This window comes from Schistocerca piceifrons, chromosome 3, assembly GCF_021461385.2.
Source record: "Schistocerca piceifrons isolate TAMUIC-IGC-003096 chromosome 3, iqSchPice1.1, whole genome shotgun sequence".
In the NCBI taxonomy this organism is placed as follows: Eukaryota; Metazoa; Arthropoda; class Insecta; order Orthoptera; family Acrididae; genus Schistocerca; species Schistocerca piceifrons.
Window position 1 is genome coordinate 488,277,297 of NC_060140.1, and position 19,934 is coordinate 488,297,230.

Consider the following 19,934-nt stretch of genomic DNA (forward strand, 5'->3'; position numbering starts at 1 on the left):
TTTGTTGTAAAGAGTAACTTTATAGCTCAATTCTAATATGAATCATGGAAGTATGAAACATTCATAATGGTTTATTAAAAATTCATTTACGTGTGACAGCTGTCACATACTGAATTTTACTGACTGGTATGATGCACTTGTCTTGCAAATGTATTAAAATTTTTCCCATGTCCTTATAGTTTAATTACAATAATAAATAGTCAACAGTGGATAAAACAAACATCTTAACATATCAATACATGAACAGATGACTTCTGAACAAGAAAAAGTGAAATCAGGCTCCTCCGTCTTCCCCAACTGAAAGAGTAACATATACTACACTTTCACTGGAGTCAACTTAATTAAAGTGCATTTTCTTAATCCTATCCAGTGTTTGTGTGTGTACTATTATTGTCACAATCAACATTTAGTGAAATATCAAAAGTTGTTCCCAGCACACGCACTTAAAGAGTTTCTTGCTCATCCACACTCACTAGAAGCCTTGTTCAAATTAAAAAACAAATCTTTAGCAAAGTTGCACACCAATGCCTACATATGTTTTCCATGAGAATATCATTTGCTACAAGCATGTATGTTTCACTGTAGTATATACCGCCAAAAGGAAAGACAATGCTATTCACCATACAGCGGAGATGCTGAGGCACAGATAGGCACAGCAAATGGCTTCAGCTGACAAAGACTGCAGTCATGTGTGAGAGAGAGTTGCATTTACGTGTGCATGTATTTTTGGAGAAAGGGCCTAGTTGGCCAAAAGCTTGTTTTGTGACAGCCTTTTTGTCATTCATCTCTGACTTGGCATCTCCACTATATAGTGAATAGCAACTATCCTTTTCATTATATTATTACATTCTACTTTCTTCACACTCGTTTGAGAATTCCATGGTTTCCACTAGTTACCTGATCACCACTAAGTTGCCTGCTACAGGATTATGGTGTGAAGGCAAGAGGTATCCAACAATTCAGTTTGTTTTATTAGAGGTGTATAAAAAAAGAAAAGACACTAATGCATTGCTGGTAGACACCGAGGCACATTTAAATTACTGCAGACCCAATTTCCTTGTACAATACACGCTGCATGTGCATAAAATGAAATTTTCACTTAATTGCAGAACACTATTTCCCATGTCATTGGTATTCTGGCAGTACAATAGAACTGCCATATTCTCGTCTGATAACTATAGAAACTACGAGTGCTGAAAGAGTTCTATCTCCTTCTCACACAGGAGAAAGTCTAAATTTGGATGATGCACAGAATAGTAACATTTATCTGGTGGCTCTTCAGATTATTAAAACATTGTGTCCATTTCTGGCAGAGATGGGATGTTAAATTCTGTGTGTTTACCCATAATTTTATTAGAAAATTATTTCTTTAATTATTCGTGTGGAGGAAAAAAGGATAATGTTTAAAAAAAGAATATATGCGATGTCCTAGCCTAGGGTATAATCTTTGTCCTCCTTGGTATAAAGATAATATTCTTCATCTTCCTTCTTTTGTGACCACCATTTGATGAACAGCTCTGTATTCAGATCCGTTGATAAAGTACTAATGTTTCATTCAGTCATTTTCAGAATGTATATTATTATTGTTAAATGACAACACATTTTATCTATAAGATTAGCACTCCCCGTGTCAAATCCTTTAAGATTTCAGCTTTTAGCACTGCAGAGAAGAAAAACAATCTTGACCCGTTTCTGTGGCTAACAGCCGCAATAAGAGCATTTCAATTTACAGATTTTCTTTCACAGCATCACGTTGCAGAGGAGCACTGCTGCATTAATTTATTTCATTTCAACTAAAGTGTAGTCCTGACAGAAAGGCGTGTACCTCAATAAGTTGCATAACAATACTTTAATTTTAGCTGGACTGAGTACCCCATTTGCTTATGCATCATGCAAATAATTTCAATTACAACCGTGCTTGAGGCATGTTAAGAAAGTTTATGAATAATAACAACATTTGTGTCTGAGTTTTTCCAAGCCCTGAGATTATCTTGAAAAAACTAGCTGGATTATTTGTGGACTTATAGAATACGATTATATACAGAAGCTCAGATAACTGTAGTTTATCTGATAAAGAATACTTCTGCAAGACCATCCCAAACCTACCTTCTACTAAACAGGCCTCAACCAATTAACAATCAAAGCATTAACAACCAAATTTAAATAAATTAAAACACCTTTGAAACATAAGAGTGTCAAATTTGTGATGAAATATTAATTCAGGTAAGCTAGAACAGAATTATAATATGACAGTAATCTTACTCTGTCTGTGTGATATCTGTAAATATATATCTCAGACAGACGAAGCAGACAAAGGAGACTTGACTGGAAACAAATAGATGATATCCAGACAGTTCTTTGAAACTGCAACACTAACGGAATATAATTAGGAGACAATTTTGTTCCTGCTAGATTTTCAAATGATTACGTGATAAAATTCACATACATAATTTTGAATCGATAAAGCAGACGTCATTGTGAAAGACAGCAATATGATTTTTCATTCTGTGTGTGACCACGATTACAAAAGTTGATATTTACTCAGCTGTCTGGTGAAACTTTAAACTCTTTCCAAATTTTTATTATTCTTTAAAACACGCTATTTTCTCTTATGGACCAATGTCATGATTAGACACTACTATGCAGCAGTACACGTCTACTGCATCGCCGAAGTTAATGTGAGTTTAATTCCATTATCTGGTGGGAGTATGTCGGAAGCAACACCAACCTCCAGACACGCAAATCGGTGAGTGCACCAAACCAGGGGGCTTCTGCCTTCTCCTTCCCATTGTGCCTTGTTCAACCATAGCCTGCTTGGTCCAAGCATTCCTACTTGCACACGCCATGCATGAGCGCAGTGCACTTAAGCTAGTAAGAGTGAGCAAAATGTCCAATTTGCAGACCTCTACTACACTCAGCAGTTTTTACAATAACATTTTCTAAAACTAGGAAACTGTAACAAGAATATCTGATATTAGCATTTAACATAATTGTAATAAAACCCATAATCGTGAGGAACTAGTGAGGGCCATGACAATGGCATTTAAACAAACGCTATACTTAAAACAACGACAATAGTGCATCATGTCATTCTGCTATAGAGGGTAGTTGCCTTTTGGCTGTTTTATAATGATAGAATAACTGAGTATAAAATATGTGGTAATTGCATATACAAGCAATTACATCTTTCACATTGTTTGAATTTAATATCAACTGTGATAGAACTGTTGTTCGCGAAAGCAGCAGAGTATTCAGGTCAGTAAAGTACGTACAAATAGAAATTTCTTGTGATGCGGAATCAACAGTATTACACGCAATTAATTTTTTTTTTTTGGTGCGGGGGAGGGGGGGGGGGGGGGACAAATTCCTAATGATAAAGTAGTAGTAGTAGTAGTAGTAGTAGTAGTAGGAGGAGGAGGAGGTGGTATCACTAACAGAACTGAATGTAATGTTCAACTCCTTTATGTCTTCTATGTTCTTTAAGGATGGCTCTATTCTTGATGCAATCATACATTAAAAAAAAAACCTTCACTTTATCTGTCAGACAAAATACATCAATTAATATTGAACAAAAAGTTATCTTACTAGAAGTTAAGTTCCCTCTATAATGAAGAGGAAATAAAATGCTTTGTACATGCTAAATAAATTTTAAATTTGAAAATGTAGTAACAATACTTCTTTATTCAACAGAAACACTGCCCTTAATAAAAAACCACTTTTCACATTTTTAGGATTTGACTCAGTGTCAAAAAGATGCAGTGCCAGCCCCATCAAGCAAAGAGTGTGCCTGGAATAAGTGATCAAACATTTCTGCAGAGTATATACAGCTAGTTGTGACAAACTAGAAATGTACGTATCCAACACAATAAAGAGTGATTGAACAGTAAAGTAACTGCTTGTACAGTAGTATTGCAAATGAAGATTTTGCTTTTTCAAATAAATTGAGGTGTTCAGCATTTAATCCTAAGCTGTCTGTGTTTCTTACACATTGGCTTTCTTTATAGGGAAGCAGAAAAAATGCCAACTACTAAAGATTATTGTCACTATTATATTTCTGCCCTATGCCAAGTACCAAAATAGCTTCCAATATTTCATACCACAGTATAACATGGCACTGTGTTCCCCTCAACAGGCACACGATTCACTTGGCAACACCGCATTGCATATTTGTACACATTTGAACAACAAATTGACATTGCAAAATTCATTCCATTTTCTTTTAGAAAGTAAATAAATAAATAATGATATTATACACAGGTGAAAGCACGGTGAGGGACAAAATAACCAGTAACATAACATCTAATTACACGACACACACACACACACACACACACACACACACACACACACAGCTTCTCACTTCCATGATAAAAGCATAATTAAGTACTGAAAACAATTACAAAAACCCTGTATCATTAAACACTGCTCCACTGAACAATTCTGGAGAGCACGTTTTCTTTTGTTGCAGTTAACTATTTGTCGCTGACTGTTACAGAAATACTGTTTATTTCAAACTGCAACAATTTCATACACAGTATCAGAAAGCCTCCTCTGATGGCTCAGTTCCAAAATAACGGTCACCAAAATTGCCAATACCAGGAACAACATAAAATTTTTCATTAATTTCTTTATCCAAAGCAGAGGTGACTATACGGACATGGGGGAACGCATATGCTATAGAATGAACACCTGTAACAACAAATACAACATTAAAACTGTTACAATGTACACTTTAAGATGTTTATGTCATCTGTTTTAACATCACATTTAAGCTGTAAATAATTTACACTGAACAACAACAATGTGAAAATTGTGTCAAAGTAATCTTGATGAAGCAGGGAGACCGTAAGTTTTTAAGTATTCAGAAGACAATCTACAAACATTCTACATCACGCACGCACGCACGCGTGCATGCACACACGTACACGCACACACGACCACTGTGTCTGTACTTCCATGCCGCTTAGTCACTCAAGGCTGTCACTTTCGTAGTGACAAGTAGTCCCTCTCCAAATATGCCAAGGGTCCACAGAGGCCTTCATAGGCCAAAATTGTCCTCCCAAGCTTGTCCAAAAACCGGGCTGCTATGCCTTGTCTTTCTGGTCACCTACCACATCCAACATACCCACTGTCCAACCACGAAAGAGCACTCTTCTCAAGACACAGTACCAATCATATCTGCAGAAACTGAATCACATTCTCTGCCAGGGTTTTGACTACCTCTTGTCACGCCCTGAAATGAGGAATATCCTGTCCACTATCCTTTCCACCCCTCTTAATATACCAGGTGTACCAGTATGAAATGAGCATTAAGATACATACGAGTCGATAGGGAACATTTGTTGTGAACGAGCCTTAATTTTTTTTTTGCTTGGTTGGTATGACATCTGTCAAAGATATTTAGTATACATCAAGTCAAGGAACAAACAACATCATATGTTTTCATCGTGTTAATGTCGAATTTTGTACCAGAAGGTGATGATTTGTGGAAAGCATTAATTTTTTGTTTTCATTTGAAAAAAAGTGCTGCAGAGTCGCATCGAATACTTGTCGAGGCATACGGCGATCATGCTCTATCAGAAGCAACATGCAAAAGATGGCTTCAACGGTTCAGAAATAATGATTTGGATGTAAGAAATTAAGAACGTGGAAGACCACCGAAAAAGTTCGAAGATGCCAAATTGCAAGCAATATTGGATGAAGATGATACTTTGAGTCACAAGCAAATGGCAGCAATGCTAAATGTTGCACAACAAACAATTTCTGACCATTTGAAAGCTATGGGAAAGATCTAAAAGTGTGGAAAATGAGTGCCACATGAGCTGAATGAAAGACAGATGGAAAACCGAAAAACCATTTGTCAAATTTTGTTTCAAAGACATGAAAGAAAATCAACTTTGCATCGAATTGTTACTGGCGATGAAAAATGGATTTATTTTAAGAATCCTAAACGGGAAAAATTATGGGTTAATCCAGGACGACCATCAACATCGACTGCAAAACCAGATCGATTCGGCGAGAAGACAATGCTCTGTGTTTGGTGGGATCAGAAAGGTGTGGTGTATCATGAGCTTCTAAAACCCGGTGAAACTGTGAATACTAATCACTACAGACAGCAAATGATCAATTTGAACTATGCATTGATCGAAAAAAGACCAGAATGGGCCAGAAGACATGGCAAAGTAATTTTTTTTTTACACGACAATGTACCTGCACACAAAGCAAAACTGGTTCAGGATACAATCAAAACACTTGGCTGGGAGCTGCTACCCCACCCGCCGTATTCACCAGACTTGGCCCCTTCCGACTACCATTTGTTTTCATCAATGGGACATGAATTGGCTGAAGAACACTTCAATTTCTACGAAGAAGTCGAAAATTGCGTGTCTGATTGGTTTGCTTCAAAAGACTAACATTTCTATTGGCATGGTGTCCACGAACTGCCAGAAAGGTGGTCAAAATGTATAGAAAGCAATGGTCAGTACTTTAAATAAAATGTTTTTTCTTTTCAATTCAAAATTAGTGTTTCATTTTCACAACTCGCTCATTTCATAACGGTACACCTGGTAATATACTACCGCCCAATGAACCTATCAAATATCCTTATCAATCTCTGCTTCCAACCCCTTGGTCCATGGCTCTGCAATAAACTTAGATGCAAGACCTGTCCCATACACCCTTCCACTGCCACCTACTGAAGTCTTATCACAAGCCTCTACTACCCTATCAAAGGCAGAACTATTTGTGAAAGTAGACACGTGATCTACAAACTATGCTGCAACAATTGTGTCACTTTCTACATGGGCACGATGCATAACGAGCTGTCTGTGCATAGGAAACTGAGGCCTAGAGACAACTGGACCATGCAGTTGCTGAACATGCCACCCAATACATGTGCTGCACTTCAATGGCTAGTTCACAGCACTCACCATCTGGATTCTTCCTACCACAACCAGCTTTTCTGAACTGCGCAGGCAGCAACTCTCCCTGCAATATATCTTATTTCCCTAAAACCACCTGGCCTCAATGTTCACTAATGTGTGTCACCTCTTCTCTGCTTCCACTCCAGCAGTACACATATTTAAACTTTCCCAGCCATGAAGACATGAAGAAAAACCAGCGATACAGTCTTGCACTACAGAATGGATTCTATTATAAACTGCACCTTACGGACTGAATCACACCATCTGTTGCCCCTTATTTTATTACCAAAATGAGAAAAGAATTTAAAATATCCACAGCACAACAAATAGCATTTTAAACGACATTATATTGGCAGAGAGAATAGTGAAATAAGTAAAATAAAATCCCTGTTACAAAACATATCATGCACTGAACTTCTCTACTGCACAGATTAATTGGTATGTTCTTTCAGACATGTCTGAAAGAACAGACACCATTACTGATCCCTCAGCCATATGTATACATGATGAAATGGAATAAATTCTGACATTGTCCACAATTGGGCACTGTAGTGAATTCAATGGTGACAAGTGAAAATTTGTGCCAGACCTGGCCTCTCACCCGGATTTCCCGCTTTAAGGCTGCAGTCATTTCAACCACTGAGCATGCTTTCCATATCACCCAAATTCCCAACTTGTCACACATTATTTACATAGTGTGCCCTCTCCAATGTAAACAGTACTTGCTGCATCACGCTGGATTCTCGCAACAGTTCAGGCAACAGAGTGCATCTGCACCGGAACAATCTTAATGGCCATCAAGCCATATATATTTACACATGTGTGGTGTGTGTTCTGTATACATGCAGCTGAGTGATCAAGAATGGTGTCTGTTCTTTAGAAAGTGGGACACGGCTATTCAGATAACTTCAGTGTAGATGCACACACTCTTCTGAACTCTTGCTGGAACCCGGCATGATGCAGTGAGCAATGAGTATGATGGACGGGGGAGGGGGGGGGGGGGGGCGCAACAGGTTGGGAATTTGGGATAGCTGAAGCAGTTAGGCGACCACTAGTGTGATGTGGGAAATCCAGGTTTAAGTCCCGATCTGGAACAAATTTTCACTCCATCACTGAATTCATTTCAGTGTCCAACTGTGGCCTATATCAGAAATTATTTGATTTCATCAAGAAAGTAAATGTTCCATGGAAATTAGAAAATAAATTTAGTTTACTCACTATCTTTTTATTCTGATCTTTCATAGTCACTGCTTTCAGAACTCGAATCGTCACATGTGAATGCCAGACTAATGATTATCAATTGCATTATTTCTCTGGAACAACTTCTTTTCAATAATCTTCTTCCTGTTGATTGTCACTTACGTACTCAAGCTTCCCAACTAGCAATGGGGATTTTGTCTACTGCCTCATGGATCAGTTTTACAGTGTCAACTACTTTAAACGTAGAATTTCTATCTGTCATTTATCTCCAATGGTGTGCAGGATTATAATGGCAATAATGAGGAGGTACTCCTCTCATTTTGTTACCATGTTTCAGAGCTATGAAATCAATTTTGTATCGTTTACCACTGCCTTTTGAAATCTTCACGAGGTCCAGCAGCTCTGCTCTTGTTTGTGTTTCAATATGTGATATGTCATTACTGCCCTGTCATGAAATTATATCACCTTTTCTTATTTTTGTAGTGGGAGACCTGGCAAGAACTACAGAGTGATAGCTTGCACTGACCATAATGACACAGCCTGGATCCAAATAAGGCAACAGCTGATTCTGAAACCATTCTCAACATGTTTCTTCTCCATTCATTTTGGCATGGTAGAGATTGTTTTTGATTTTGCTCTGAATATTAGTTTACTTTCTTTCCACAAGAATTTCAAGCTGCCTTGTCCATCTGTTTGCCAAAGACAATTTCTAGTGTGGATTTAATTTTCCCAAGTCTCACCCTAATAATACTTCACCTTCACGCATTGTTCTTAGAAATGTCATCCCAGGAGCAGCATCAGTCACTGGATTTTACATGTTTAAATTTGATGTTTTCCAATATTTTCTGCACTGATATTGCACTGCCTTCAAACCCAGCTGCTACAGGCATAACAGCGAGCAATTTCACTGTCATAGTGAACTCTCCTCTCAACTGAAGTCGCTGATTCCTATTACCCACCTAGGCATGCTATGTTTCTTTCCTGGAGACAAACTTCTCTTTTCCAATTGCCTGCCGAGACAATTTGGCCTCCTGCACAATGCGCCTGACAGCTCGTAAATCAATATCACCACAGACCACTGCACTGCATTCCTGCCTCTTGGCAAGCCTGCAGGCCAATTCATCTGAATCTGCTGTACATTTTAAGAACAGCAGCAGTTTAAAAATAAGGTTTCTCGTCTGTTTGTGAAACACAAAATGTTGTCTAGGGGTTTCAGCTATTAAGACAAAACTCACAGAATACCACAGGTATCACTCAGTTTTGCACATGTGAAACACGGCAGAATGCTCAAATATGATGGAGATTTGCAGGGCATAGAGTGAGTGCATAGCCCCACAACTCTGCAACTAGCAGCCCATCCTGTCCGCACTGTGTCCCTACATGACCCCAAAGGCAGCACAGCCTCTTCAGCTATCCCTGCCTGCCTGCCCAATGCTGCCTCCTTACCACCACCACCACCACCACCACCACCCCACTCTCTCAAATTACTGCCCTCATCAGGCAACACAGCAGTTCGCAGTTGGGTCCCACCCAGCATCTGGAGACAGTGGTCGTGTGTGTATAAGTTGTTAACCACTTCACAGGACCTTTTGTTTTTGAAAGCTTAAATGTTTAGCAGGCCTTTTCATTGTGCCTGTTTGTGATTCAGCGTCCCCTCTATGTGGTAAGGAGGGATCTATCCTTTCCATATTGTTATTACATTCTGGACTCTTCACTATTTGAACAATAATAGAAACATTATAGCACAAAATCAGAAACACGCAAATCAATTTCTATTAAGTTACAGCATTTTCAACATTGTCATATGGTTCTGGAACTTTGACCATTCCAAAAATAAGAACAAAATTTCCGCTGTTAAAATTTTGGAGTTCCTAAGGACTGTCAAAAGATCATCTTTAAGATAGCATCCTAAACACAGGAGAAGAATTAAATGTAAAGCTAAGGATAAATTAGATCTCAGTAAATAAACCATGTCAGCTACAGCATACACAAAAGATGGAGTAAGGGACACTGCCTTATATAATCTTCAAAACCAGATAAGCAAATAAGGTAGGACATGCACTGAATCATGAAACTAGTACAGGGTGGAAGTCTTGATCTTGGACAGTTACGAAGGTCAAAGACACTTTTCTTCTGCACACATTGTTTGTTTCATTTGAGTATTCTTCTAACAAATAACAGCGGCGAATCATTTAGCAACAGAATCAAAAAGTAAAGCATGCTACTTAAGAGACGACGAAAGTAAATAATTACTACTATATCAACAATGTAGGAAAAGATAGATCGCTACTTACCATAAAGAAAGCATGTCAAGCTGCAGACAGTCATGATTAAAAGACACTATAATGACTAGTATACCCTTACCCTTACTACATAACAGTCACAAGCTAAATATCCATGCATTTTTTTTCCTGCGTTATTAAATTGACTTCTACAGAGACATTAATTTTCAGCCAATATTTCTGAAAGAAAATTTTACCACAACTATTGGACTACCTTAAATGCAAACTTTTTTGGCGGTGTACACCAGTGTTTAATTTAAATGAGCTTACTGAAAATGTAATAAATACAGCCTAATCATTTCACTAAAATACTTCAATGGTTACTGTAAATGCTACCTGATTCTGCCATCAGCAATGACACCAGGAGGATATTTTCTTCAGGAACATCATGATCCAGAAGAACTCTGATCGCCATCATAGCTGCTGCACCTGTAGCTACTGTGGCATCCATTAATATTACTTTGTAATCCTTTATATCCTTTGGAAGTCTCAGATAGTACAACTGGTAAAAAAAGAGAACTCTGCATAAATTGGTGCTAAGATGAATGGAAACGAGCTGGTCCAATAGATAAGGCACATTGGAAATAATCCATTCAAATCAAACCTATCATCAAACTGCAAGCAGATTTATTAATCTGAGTGACTTCTTCCAAATATGCAACACAGTTCATTGGTGCACATGCTGCAACATTTTCCACTTTCACGCAAACTGAAAATGTATAATTAAACAGGGGAAACAACATCTTTAATGAACACCTACATATAGAAAAAAATCAAACAAAAACATGGGTTCTGATTTTCATTTCTTAACCATGTTTTCCAAATTCAGAAATACACATACATATTTCTCAACTACATCATAAACAATACACATACCAATGTAAAATATGTATTCAAATTTGTAGTTTGGAATAGGTAGAAAACATTACTGTAGTTAACAACAGAAAAGTGGAAAATGTGGTAGACCTCTAACAGTGGGAAGGGCTCGTTTGAGCCCTAATGAGATCTGCATTAAAATCTGTAACATGATACACGCATTTTTTCCACTCATCTGTATGATAAGTACACATTTCAATAAAGCTTTACGTCAAAGTTCTAACATTTTTAGATTGCTGCTTTGCATACAAAACTTCACATGACCACTCAGATGTGTGCCCAAGTTCTGAAGTTCCCAACATTTCTTTATTTACTTCAGTTGCTTTTTCTTAACACTGAAATCTAACTTTGTGCAGATTATTAACACTTTTCATACTCATTCTCTGCAGGCAACTTTTCCCATTTCTCAATGTCGTCGTCCATCTTAATCCTTTGCACACATTTGCCCTGGCACTTCTGTTGCTTTACTGATTCGTTCAGTTCTACATTTGGCCCTTCATTTGATTAGCTTTCTTGTTGTCCTCTTGCTCTTTGTTGCTTCCCATTTATGAGTTCATTTACTAGATGAAGAATGAACACTTCCCTGCAGCTTATTCTTAGTTATTTGATTGCAGAATATTCATACCTTTATTGCTGACATGTCTAGGATATTATAAAAAGATATGCATTGGGCATCTCCTTGGAAAGATTTTTGATGTGCAGCAACATGTACGCTGCATATTTTCGTATTACGAAAGTATAAATTCGAATTCCACCAAACACCGCATGTTACTTTCCGAACCATTGTAATCGAGATTGCGATGCGCTTTTGTAAGCCAGTTATAGCCCATGACACGTGATCGCGCCAGCCGATGACAGTGGTTATTCAGACCACTAGACACGTGATCTAGTCAGCTAATAGTAACATCACTGTTAAGTAGCACGGATACACAAACAGGAAATGTTAATGTTTTAAATTAATATGCATAGTGTTGCTACAAGAAAAGCAAAGCTTTCACATATCATATTGGTCTCTAAGGTTAATAAGCTGCAAGAGAAGCAAAGCTTTCACATATAAAGTTGAAATTTGTTGCGCATGTTACACTTTAGGATATATCACACAAATGTGCCAGTAAAATTTTTAGCAGAGTCCAGTGACTTGTTCTCAAAGTTTTCCATAAATAAATTAGCTGCTGCAGAGGGGAGAGAGCTTCCCATAGCACTACATCAATTTGCTCCTAATAACTATATGAGTGTCTGATCTTCTGGGTTCGAAATGCTTCTAAATGGCTAGTCATCAAATGCACTGTGATTTAAGAAATTCATCATACATTCTCGCACGTAGTTCAACTTGCGTAAAAGGAAATTTACTTTGAAAATAACACTTTTCAAACCAACATTCATTCACAATATTTTCCGGCGACCTGTTAGAAATAGGCTCATTTCAGTAGTCGTCAGAGCGCCAGATAACAGGCGCCACCATGCTTTGGCAGTTGCTATGACGCAGGAAGCCCATATGTTCATACGTGTAAAACATTAAAAGATCTTACATTATGTCATAAAAGAAAAGAGACCTCAGAGGATACTCCAAGAGCATCGGAATTTCGTGAACCATATTAAAATTGCACATGTAAAGTGCATACTTAAAGAGCACATTCTTAAGTCCAGATTCCCAATGAAGTAGGCCTCGACCTATTTTCTTTGAGTACCAGTACTGTATTAATTTATTTTTGATTCTTTATTATGGCATAATGCCATACATGCTAGAAGATGAAAATGTGCACTTGAAATGCAGCGAGCAGTTGAAATTAGCCAATAGTGTGGAACTAAACACTGTTTCAAACACATCGACTGCCTCAGAGTAAAAGATTAATAAAAACCAAATTTCTTTAGAAAACTGACAAAAATAAAAATAACTACATCATTCTACAAGGCGATTAATGCATGGCTGTCAGAAAAGTGGAAATAAAATAAAATCTGGAGCTAATAACGTATATTAGCCTTCCGTAATTATCTGAACATATTTTAATTCCCGGCCACAGAAATCCATTTTGTTTTCATTTGACATGAGAGCAGTAAACGAAGAGGAAACAGCAAAATCACTAAATGTAAACACGGGTCACACGGAGACTACGCACTTCCCCACTACAACTCAGACTGCTCTGCGCATCATCAGCCTCGGATCTACGATATTTCCAAGCCAGGGGAATACTAAGATTGTGGTGACCCCCTTCCCAGCCCCCCCCTCCATCGTGTTTGATACACGTCAAAAATTTTAAAAAATCGAATTTTCAAAACTATGTTCATTTTGTAGCACACATCTTTCTGAAGAGTCTGATACACAAAACATATATGTTTGAGGAAATGTAAGACATGTTATTTGGTCTTTAGTGTGCCAGAGTGCAATACCGCCCCGCTTCACACAGCATTCTTTTATCGACGTCACTATTTCGCTCCATGGAATTGAAACATGTATATTTTGTACTGGATGCCATCAAACTATATTCACAACAGTAGAAATTAAAATGTCCTGTGCTGCCTCTCCTGCTCCCAGTTGCCTGGTTCGACATCTTGCCCCTCTTAAAAAAATCTCGCAATTACTACTGGATGGGATTATGTGTAATCGGGAGAACAAGAACTCTTCAGAAAATTTGCACTCTTTATTGCCTGTTAGCTTATAACTTTGTTAAATATAGGATACATAAAACCAGTGGAGACAAGAGGCAAGCAATACAGTACACATTTCTTCAACCCTTAGCTCCTAGCATTGTTTTCTTTCTTATCTTGCTACAGCTTTACATGGCGTGCTTTCCTTTCTGTGAAAGGACCTATTACCTCATCAAACTTCATCAAACATTTTGCTACATGAAAAATCGAAATATTGTTGTCTAATACTGCGTAAGCTGTTAATACAAATAGTATCCAAGACTGGTATGGTTTCTTGATATGCTTACGTCTATTTTGTCACTGTCTGCTGGAAAAAAAAATAGGCCTTTCTAACACTGCAGAAATTGTAAGACACACAAAATAAATGAGACTATTTTGGCACAAATGGTCATTTTTATAACACGACAGAATATAATTCACGAAGACCAACGTAAAATGCCTATTAGGCCTACTACAACCAAAAAGCTTTATGTTAGAAAATAGTTTCACATTTCATTCATATGCTCCAGTTTCTCGAGCACGAGATCGAAAAGTAGTAGTACGAGATTTTTATATAAATTTAGAATCGTCACACTCTTCCATAATTTGTGTGATGTCCCCATTTCCTCTCCTTCCTCGTTCTAATAAACAGTGTTGTCATCACTAATTCTGGAACTATTTCTGCCTTTGTCAAAACTTATTCACCAGTTAACTCCACTAACCCTGCCAGAATCACCGGTTTAGTTATCCCTGATTAATCTCCAGTTAGGCGTTATGTTCGTTCAAACCATTTTCCGCATTACTTCCAGAACAGAACTTACACGGCTGCTAGAAGGGGACTGTACAACTGGCGCTTACTAGTGTAGCGATCTGCCCAAACATTTTCTGACAAAATTTCATTTTCCTGGATACACCGAGAAGATAATACATAATCTTTCTTACTTGTTATTCCTATTAGTCATTTATTTCCACTCTGGTAGTCTGACTCTATGAATTTCCCTAGTAATTATAAGAGCGCTGATCATTCGCAAAACCCAAACAACATAATCAGACAGCGATTGGCGTTCACTTGTTCGGCTTTACTCTACTCAGCTTGTATACCCCGATGCCCTTTTGCCTGCAGAAAGTTTATTTCTAGATGCAACAAGGATTCCCCTGACAGACATCATGTACATTATGGACGCATTCAAAACTCAACTTATGATTTTTTTTCTTTTCTTTTACTATGGGACCAAACTGCTCATGTCGTCGGTAACTAGGCTTACACACTACTTTAACCTAACTTAAACTAACTTACGCTAAGGACAACACATACATCCGTATCAGAGGAAGGATCCAAACCTCCGACAGGGGGAGCCGCGCGAACCATGGCAAGTCGCCTCAGACCCCACACGGCTACTACCCCGCACGGCTTATTATTCATTCAGAAATTAACTTATAGGGTGTGTTCAAAAATCAACAGGGATGCGAATCAAAATCATATGAGTAATCTATAGACCAACATGGGCTGGATGCTAAGTGCTTTGTGAATCAAGCTTTTTTTCCTCCTCAAGAATATAAATTTGGTGCCCCCACCCTCCCTCATAGATCCGGGCCTGCTGCGCATGCATGAATCTGGCATCTTGGGCGTGGCAGTAAAATTTTCCCCGGTAGCATCTAGCTGCTGGCTGCAACTTCTTACACAGCCATCAGAGACATTTCTGCAGCCAGAAACAGGAGAAGGTACTACACATACGCCACTCAACTGCGCATGTGCACGAGCCCGCTCGTAACTGCTAAGACTAATCTAATGTAAACCATTGTGACATCACGCTCATCAGAGGCAATTTGTTGTTATCAAGCATTGCATAGTCTTCGTAAAGCCTTTTAACACGCTTTGCTGTTGGCAAACATTTGTATGAGCACTGTGTTTTTCTGTTGTATATGGCACATTTCCTTTGCAATTTATGTTTTACTTTCGTTTTTTTCTCATTCACATTTCATTGTTGCAGTATTATTCTGCAGTAGTGGGAACAGTAATATCCTTTGTTAGAGTATCGATTCTTACCAGTCAAAATTACAAAAATTTAACTGCAAACTAAAACAACAAAAAATTCCCAGAATTCTATAAAATTCTCAGGTTTTTCCCGGTTTTCTCCTGGATGAAAAAATTCCCAGGTTGTACACATCCTGACCTTAACTGAATATTTGTGAATCATTTGAATGATGTGTACACCATACTTTGTAACATGATAAAAATTAACAGTTCCTGGTTTCTTCTTTCCTTATTCACTGACTGCTACTTCAGGATGAAGTGTGCCAGAATAATGACAGCCTTATTCTTTTTCACCGGCAGCACTGTGGGGATGCATACAGGTTTACCAGTCTTTTTCAAGATTATGATGGAATATAAGTCAGAATTGTCGCTCTTCATCCACTTGGGGACTTTTGGACAAATCTCTCTCATTGTTTCATTAACAATGTTTTCTTCTGTTGAAGTTTCTGGCTAGCTGAAGAGATGTGAAGTTATCTGTTGTCACATTCCCACATTCTCTTCTTGATTTATAGATGGCTCCATCAGATAAGGAATTATGTACTCTTCTAATGGCTGGTCATGAGGTAGGCCTCTTTCATTACCAATATAAAGGAAGCCATTGCAAATGTACTAGAGCACCACAGCTCGGAACAACATTTCATCAAAACAGTGGAATCTGATATCTTCACAAGCTCTGTCTGTTGTCATTGTATCCCTGATAAAATTAGGTCCTCAAGAATGTGATGAAATGTCACGCAAGGAAATGCCTTTAGCCCAAAAGGCACCTCTGGCATACAGGATGCCAATCATTGTCTCAAATTTCTTCAATGATATGGTACAAGCGATATTTTTTATTTCATTCCAAGCATTTGATCCTGATAAGCATGGTATGACCATCCCAGCGAAGAACACACTCCTAGAAAATTTAGACACAAAAGTGACACCAGCAGAGCATTTGATACATAAAAAAATGGTATGGCTGACACACTGTAATGTTTATAAACCTCCACCACAGAAATGACCCTCACGTGTTTTATCCAAGGCTTAACACCCGGCAGTGTACACCAGCGATTTTAATTCTCACTACACTAGATGGGGCTATCCAAGATCTACAGCTGTAGGCATTACATTAACTGACTGGGCAGACAACCAGAATCTACACCTCCTGTTCAAACACAAGGATGGAGTGACCTTTAAATCAAATGTGTGAGGCACAACTTTGATACCTGATCTTACCTTTGCCATTTGCAGAGCCACCCCATGCAAGCTACAAGGATCATCAAGGCATTCCCAAGGAGCCAACACCTCTTGGTAATTTTAGAGCTTGGGCAATCAATCTCTAACATAAAAGCCAGACCCCCCCCCCCCCCCCCCCAATCACACACACTGGAATAAATATCAAACCTACATTGAGAAGACGATACATCTAATGCCAACGACACCTGAGAACTACACAAGATTCACAAATCTGGTACACAAAGTGGCCCTAAATGCTGTTCTTCATGAGGTTAGAAAGGAATACACCCCTGCTGGAGGGAAGAGTGTGAAATACTAATGTGCACTTTGGAAGAGCAAGGATCACAAGACCGTAGAACAACTGGTCAATGTTATGAATGAAGAATGCAGAAGCAGGTGGAAGAAGGCAATGGATAGCCTAAATTTTATGCATTCCAGCAGAAAGATCTTGGGCCTGCTGTGGAAATTAGGCAGTGCCATGGAACCTCACAGCCGATCCTTGGCTCTAGTCGCCTGAAATAGCAGCTGTCCTGAAACAGACTTCTACAATCCCACTTAAATCAGCTGAAAAGAAGAATTTCCAAACACCTGAACAGTATACTGCTTAATAATCCAACCAATATGGGCACTGTGAAAGAGGTGGAAATGGAAGCTATTACCGAGGCCTTGAAGCAAAAGAACACAGGAAAAGCAGCCTAACTTAATGAAATCCTGCTAGAATTCATGAAGGAACTGGCAATTTTAGGAAGAAGGTGGGTGGCCAAACTCTGCAGGGAATGCATCAGAAAGGGAGCCCTCCCTAATACCCGGAAAGAAGTAAAAGGCATCCAAGTGCTGAAACCCAAGAAGACTAACAGCCTACGATGCACTTCCTATGAAATATTCAAGAGAATATTATGGACGGGATTAACTCCATATATGGAAGCCAACCTCCCCACATAAAGAGGGTTTTTGAGCAGGTGGAAATTGTGATCAAGTGTTATCCTTCAAAGGCCTGGTTCTCTTAGATCTTACACCAGCTTATGACACATTATCATGGTATGTATGCAGGGGAGGGGGGAGGAGGAGGGGGGAGGAGGAAAGTATTTTTCCCCACATTTCCCAGTTACAAATGCACTTTTTCCCACGTGAAAACACACTTTTCCCTTGTCATCTGACAGAGACTTCCCTCTGGAGCTGTAAAACTTGTCAATCCTTTGAATGGTAAAGGTTTTATACACTGGCATAGAACTCTGAAAGCAGTTTGTTGTTACGAAGTATTAAATAGTCTTCTTCCTTAAGTCTTCGACATATTTTGCTTTGAAAGACACTTCTGTGTGGACTGTGTTTTGTCGTCATAAATGGCACACTTTCTTTGTGACTTTGATGTTATTTCCTCATTATGTTTTATTGCTGAAGTATTATTCTGCAGTAGCAGGCTAAAGTTAAATTCTTTGTTAGGGTATTAGTTCTTACCAGTGGAAGTTGCAAAAATTCCACTGAAAACTAAAACAATGAAAAATTTGTGGAATTTTAAAAATTTCTGTGGTTTTCCTGGGACAGTTGTCCTGGGCATATAACCCTGATTATGGATCGAGGGGCTACTGCTTAAGTTAAATAAATGCAGTAAGAATGAAATGTTACTCAAAAATGTGTTACAGAGACATAACAATCAATATTTTACTTCATAAAACAAAGCTCTGACTAATGGCGAGCCACAGGGTTCGGCATTAGCACCCATTCATTTTTATCTATATATTGCTCATATGTAAGAACCAAATTACACAAATTGTCATATGCACATGACCCTGCCATCAATCATCAAAGTAAAAACTTTGACGATCTTGACAAAATATTGAATGCAGACCTAGAAGTATGGAACACCTACCACTCCAAGTGCATTTACATCCAAACCCTACCAAAATGACCAGAGCCATAATACACCTGAACAATAGACACACAGAAACAAAACCGCAGCTCTCTATGAATGACCAATGCATAAGACATAAGAATGAAATCAGATTGCATTCTAATGTATAACTCGCATCTAGAAGATAGAAAACAGACATAAAAATCCCATAATGCTATTCCGTCATAACAGACTGGAACGGCATGGGGTTGTGGAGCTAGCACATTGATGATTTCAGTACTAGCCTTATCTACAGTGTGGGTGATACAACCTATAATTCCCTATACACCAAGATGCAGTACTTACAAAAAGACAAATTCAGATCACTTTCATGGAAAATCGGCAAAGAACTGCAAGACTTCAACTCTACGACAGCTTGGAAAGAACTATGGCTGTAAGTGGAACCAAATTTGGTGGACAATCCCCACAAGATGATCAATGGATCCAACCCTTTTTGGAAATCATGGAATACTTTGAACTGTGTCAGAACAGGTGTTCATAGATGTAAACAACTGATGAACAAATGGAGTCTATCAGACAACCCTGAATGTGTGTGAGGTTAAATCTAGCCAATGGATCATTTACATGTGTATGAAGTGTGAGGGAGGCCAAGGACACACACACACACACACACACACACACACACACACACACACACACAAATAATTGTGTGATGATTGCCTTTGTAAATGCCGAACAACTAAATAAACAAGTATTGTTACATGTATCTTTTGGAATGTACAACACTAACTCATAAGACAGAAGTCCACAGGCACCGATGATGTAGTGATCTGCACTTTGTGGTAGGAGTATGCAGTAGGCCCTTTTCTTCAGTATGTTCAAATCACCCCTTCTCAAGGCAACAGCATGTCAACAATCTACCATTCCAT

The 19,934-nt window shown here is 38.4% G+C and overlaps 1 protein-coding gene across 2 annotated transcripts in view; it reads right to left on the reverse strand.

The window, feature by feature from the left end:
* Positions 1-3,661: 3,661 nt before the first annotated feature.
* The window catches only part of LOC124787993 (uridine-cytidine kinase-like 1), a 111,594-nt gene continuing 95,321 nt past the window's right edge, over positions 3,662-19,934 (reverse strand). For both annotated transcript variants that reach the window (XM_047255026.1, XM_047255025.1), the window contains exons 10-11: positions 10,742-10,907; positions 3,662-4,689 (exon numbers count right to left, since the gene is read on the reverse strand). In XM_047255026.1, the coding sequence (XP_047110982.1) occupies positions 4,538-4,689; positions 10,742-10,907 (318 nt within the window). In that variant the 3' untranslated portion in view covers positions 3,662-4,537. The remainder of the gene's footprint in view (positions 4,690-10,741; positions 10,908-19,934) is intronic.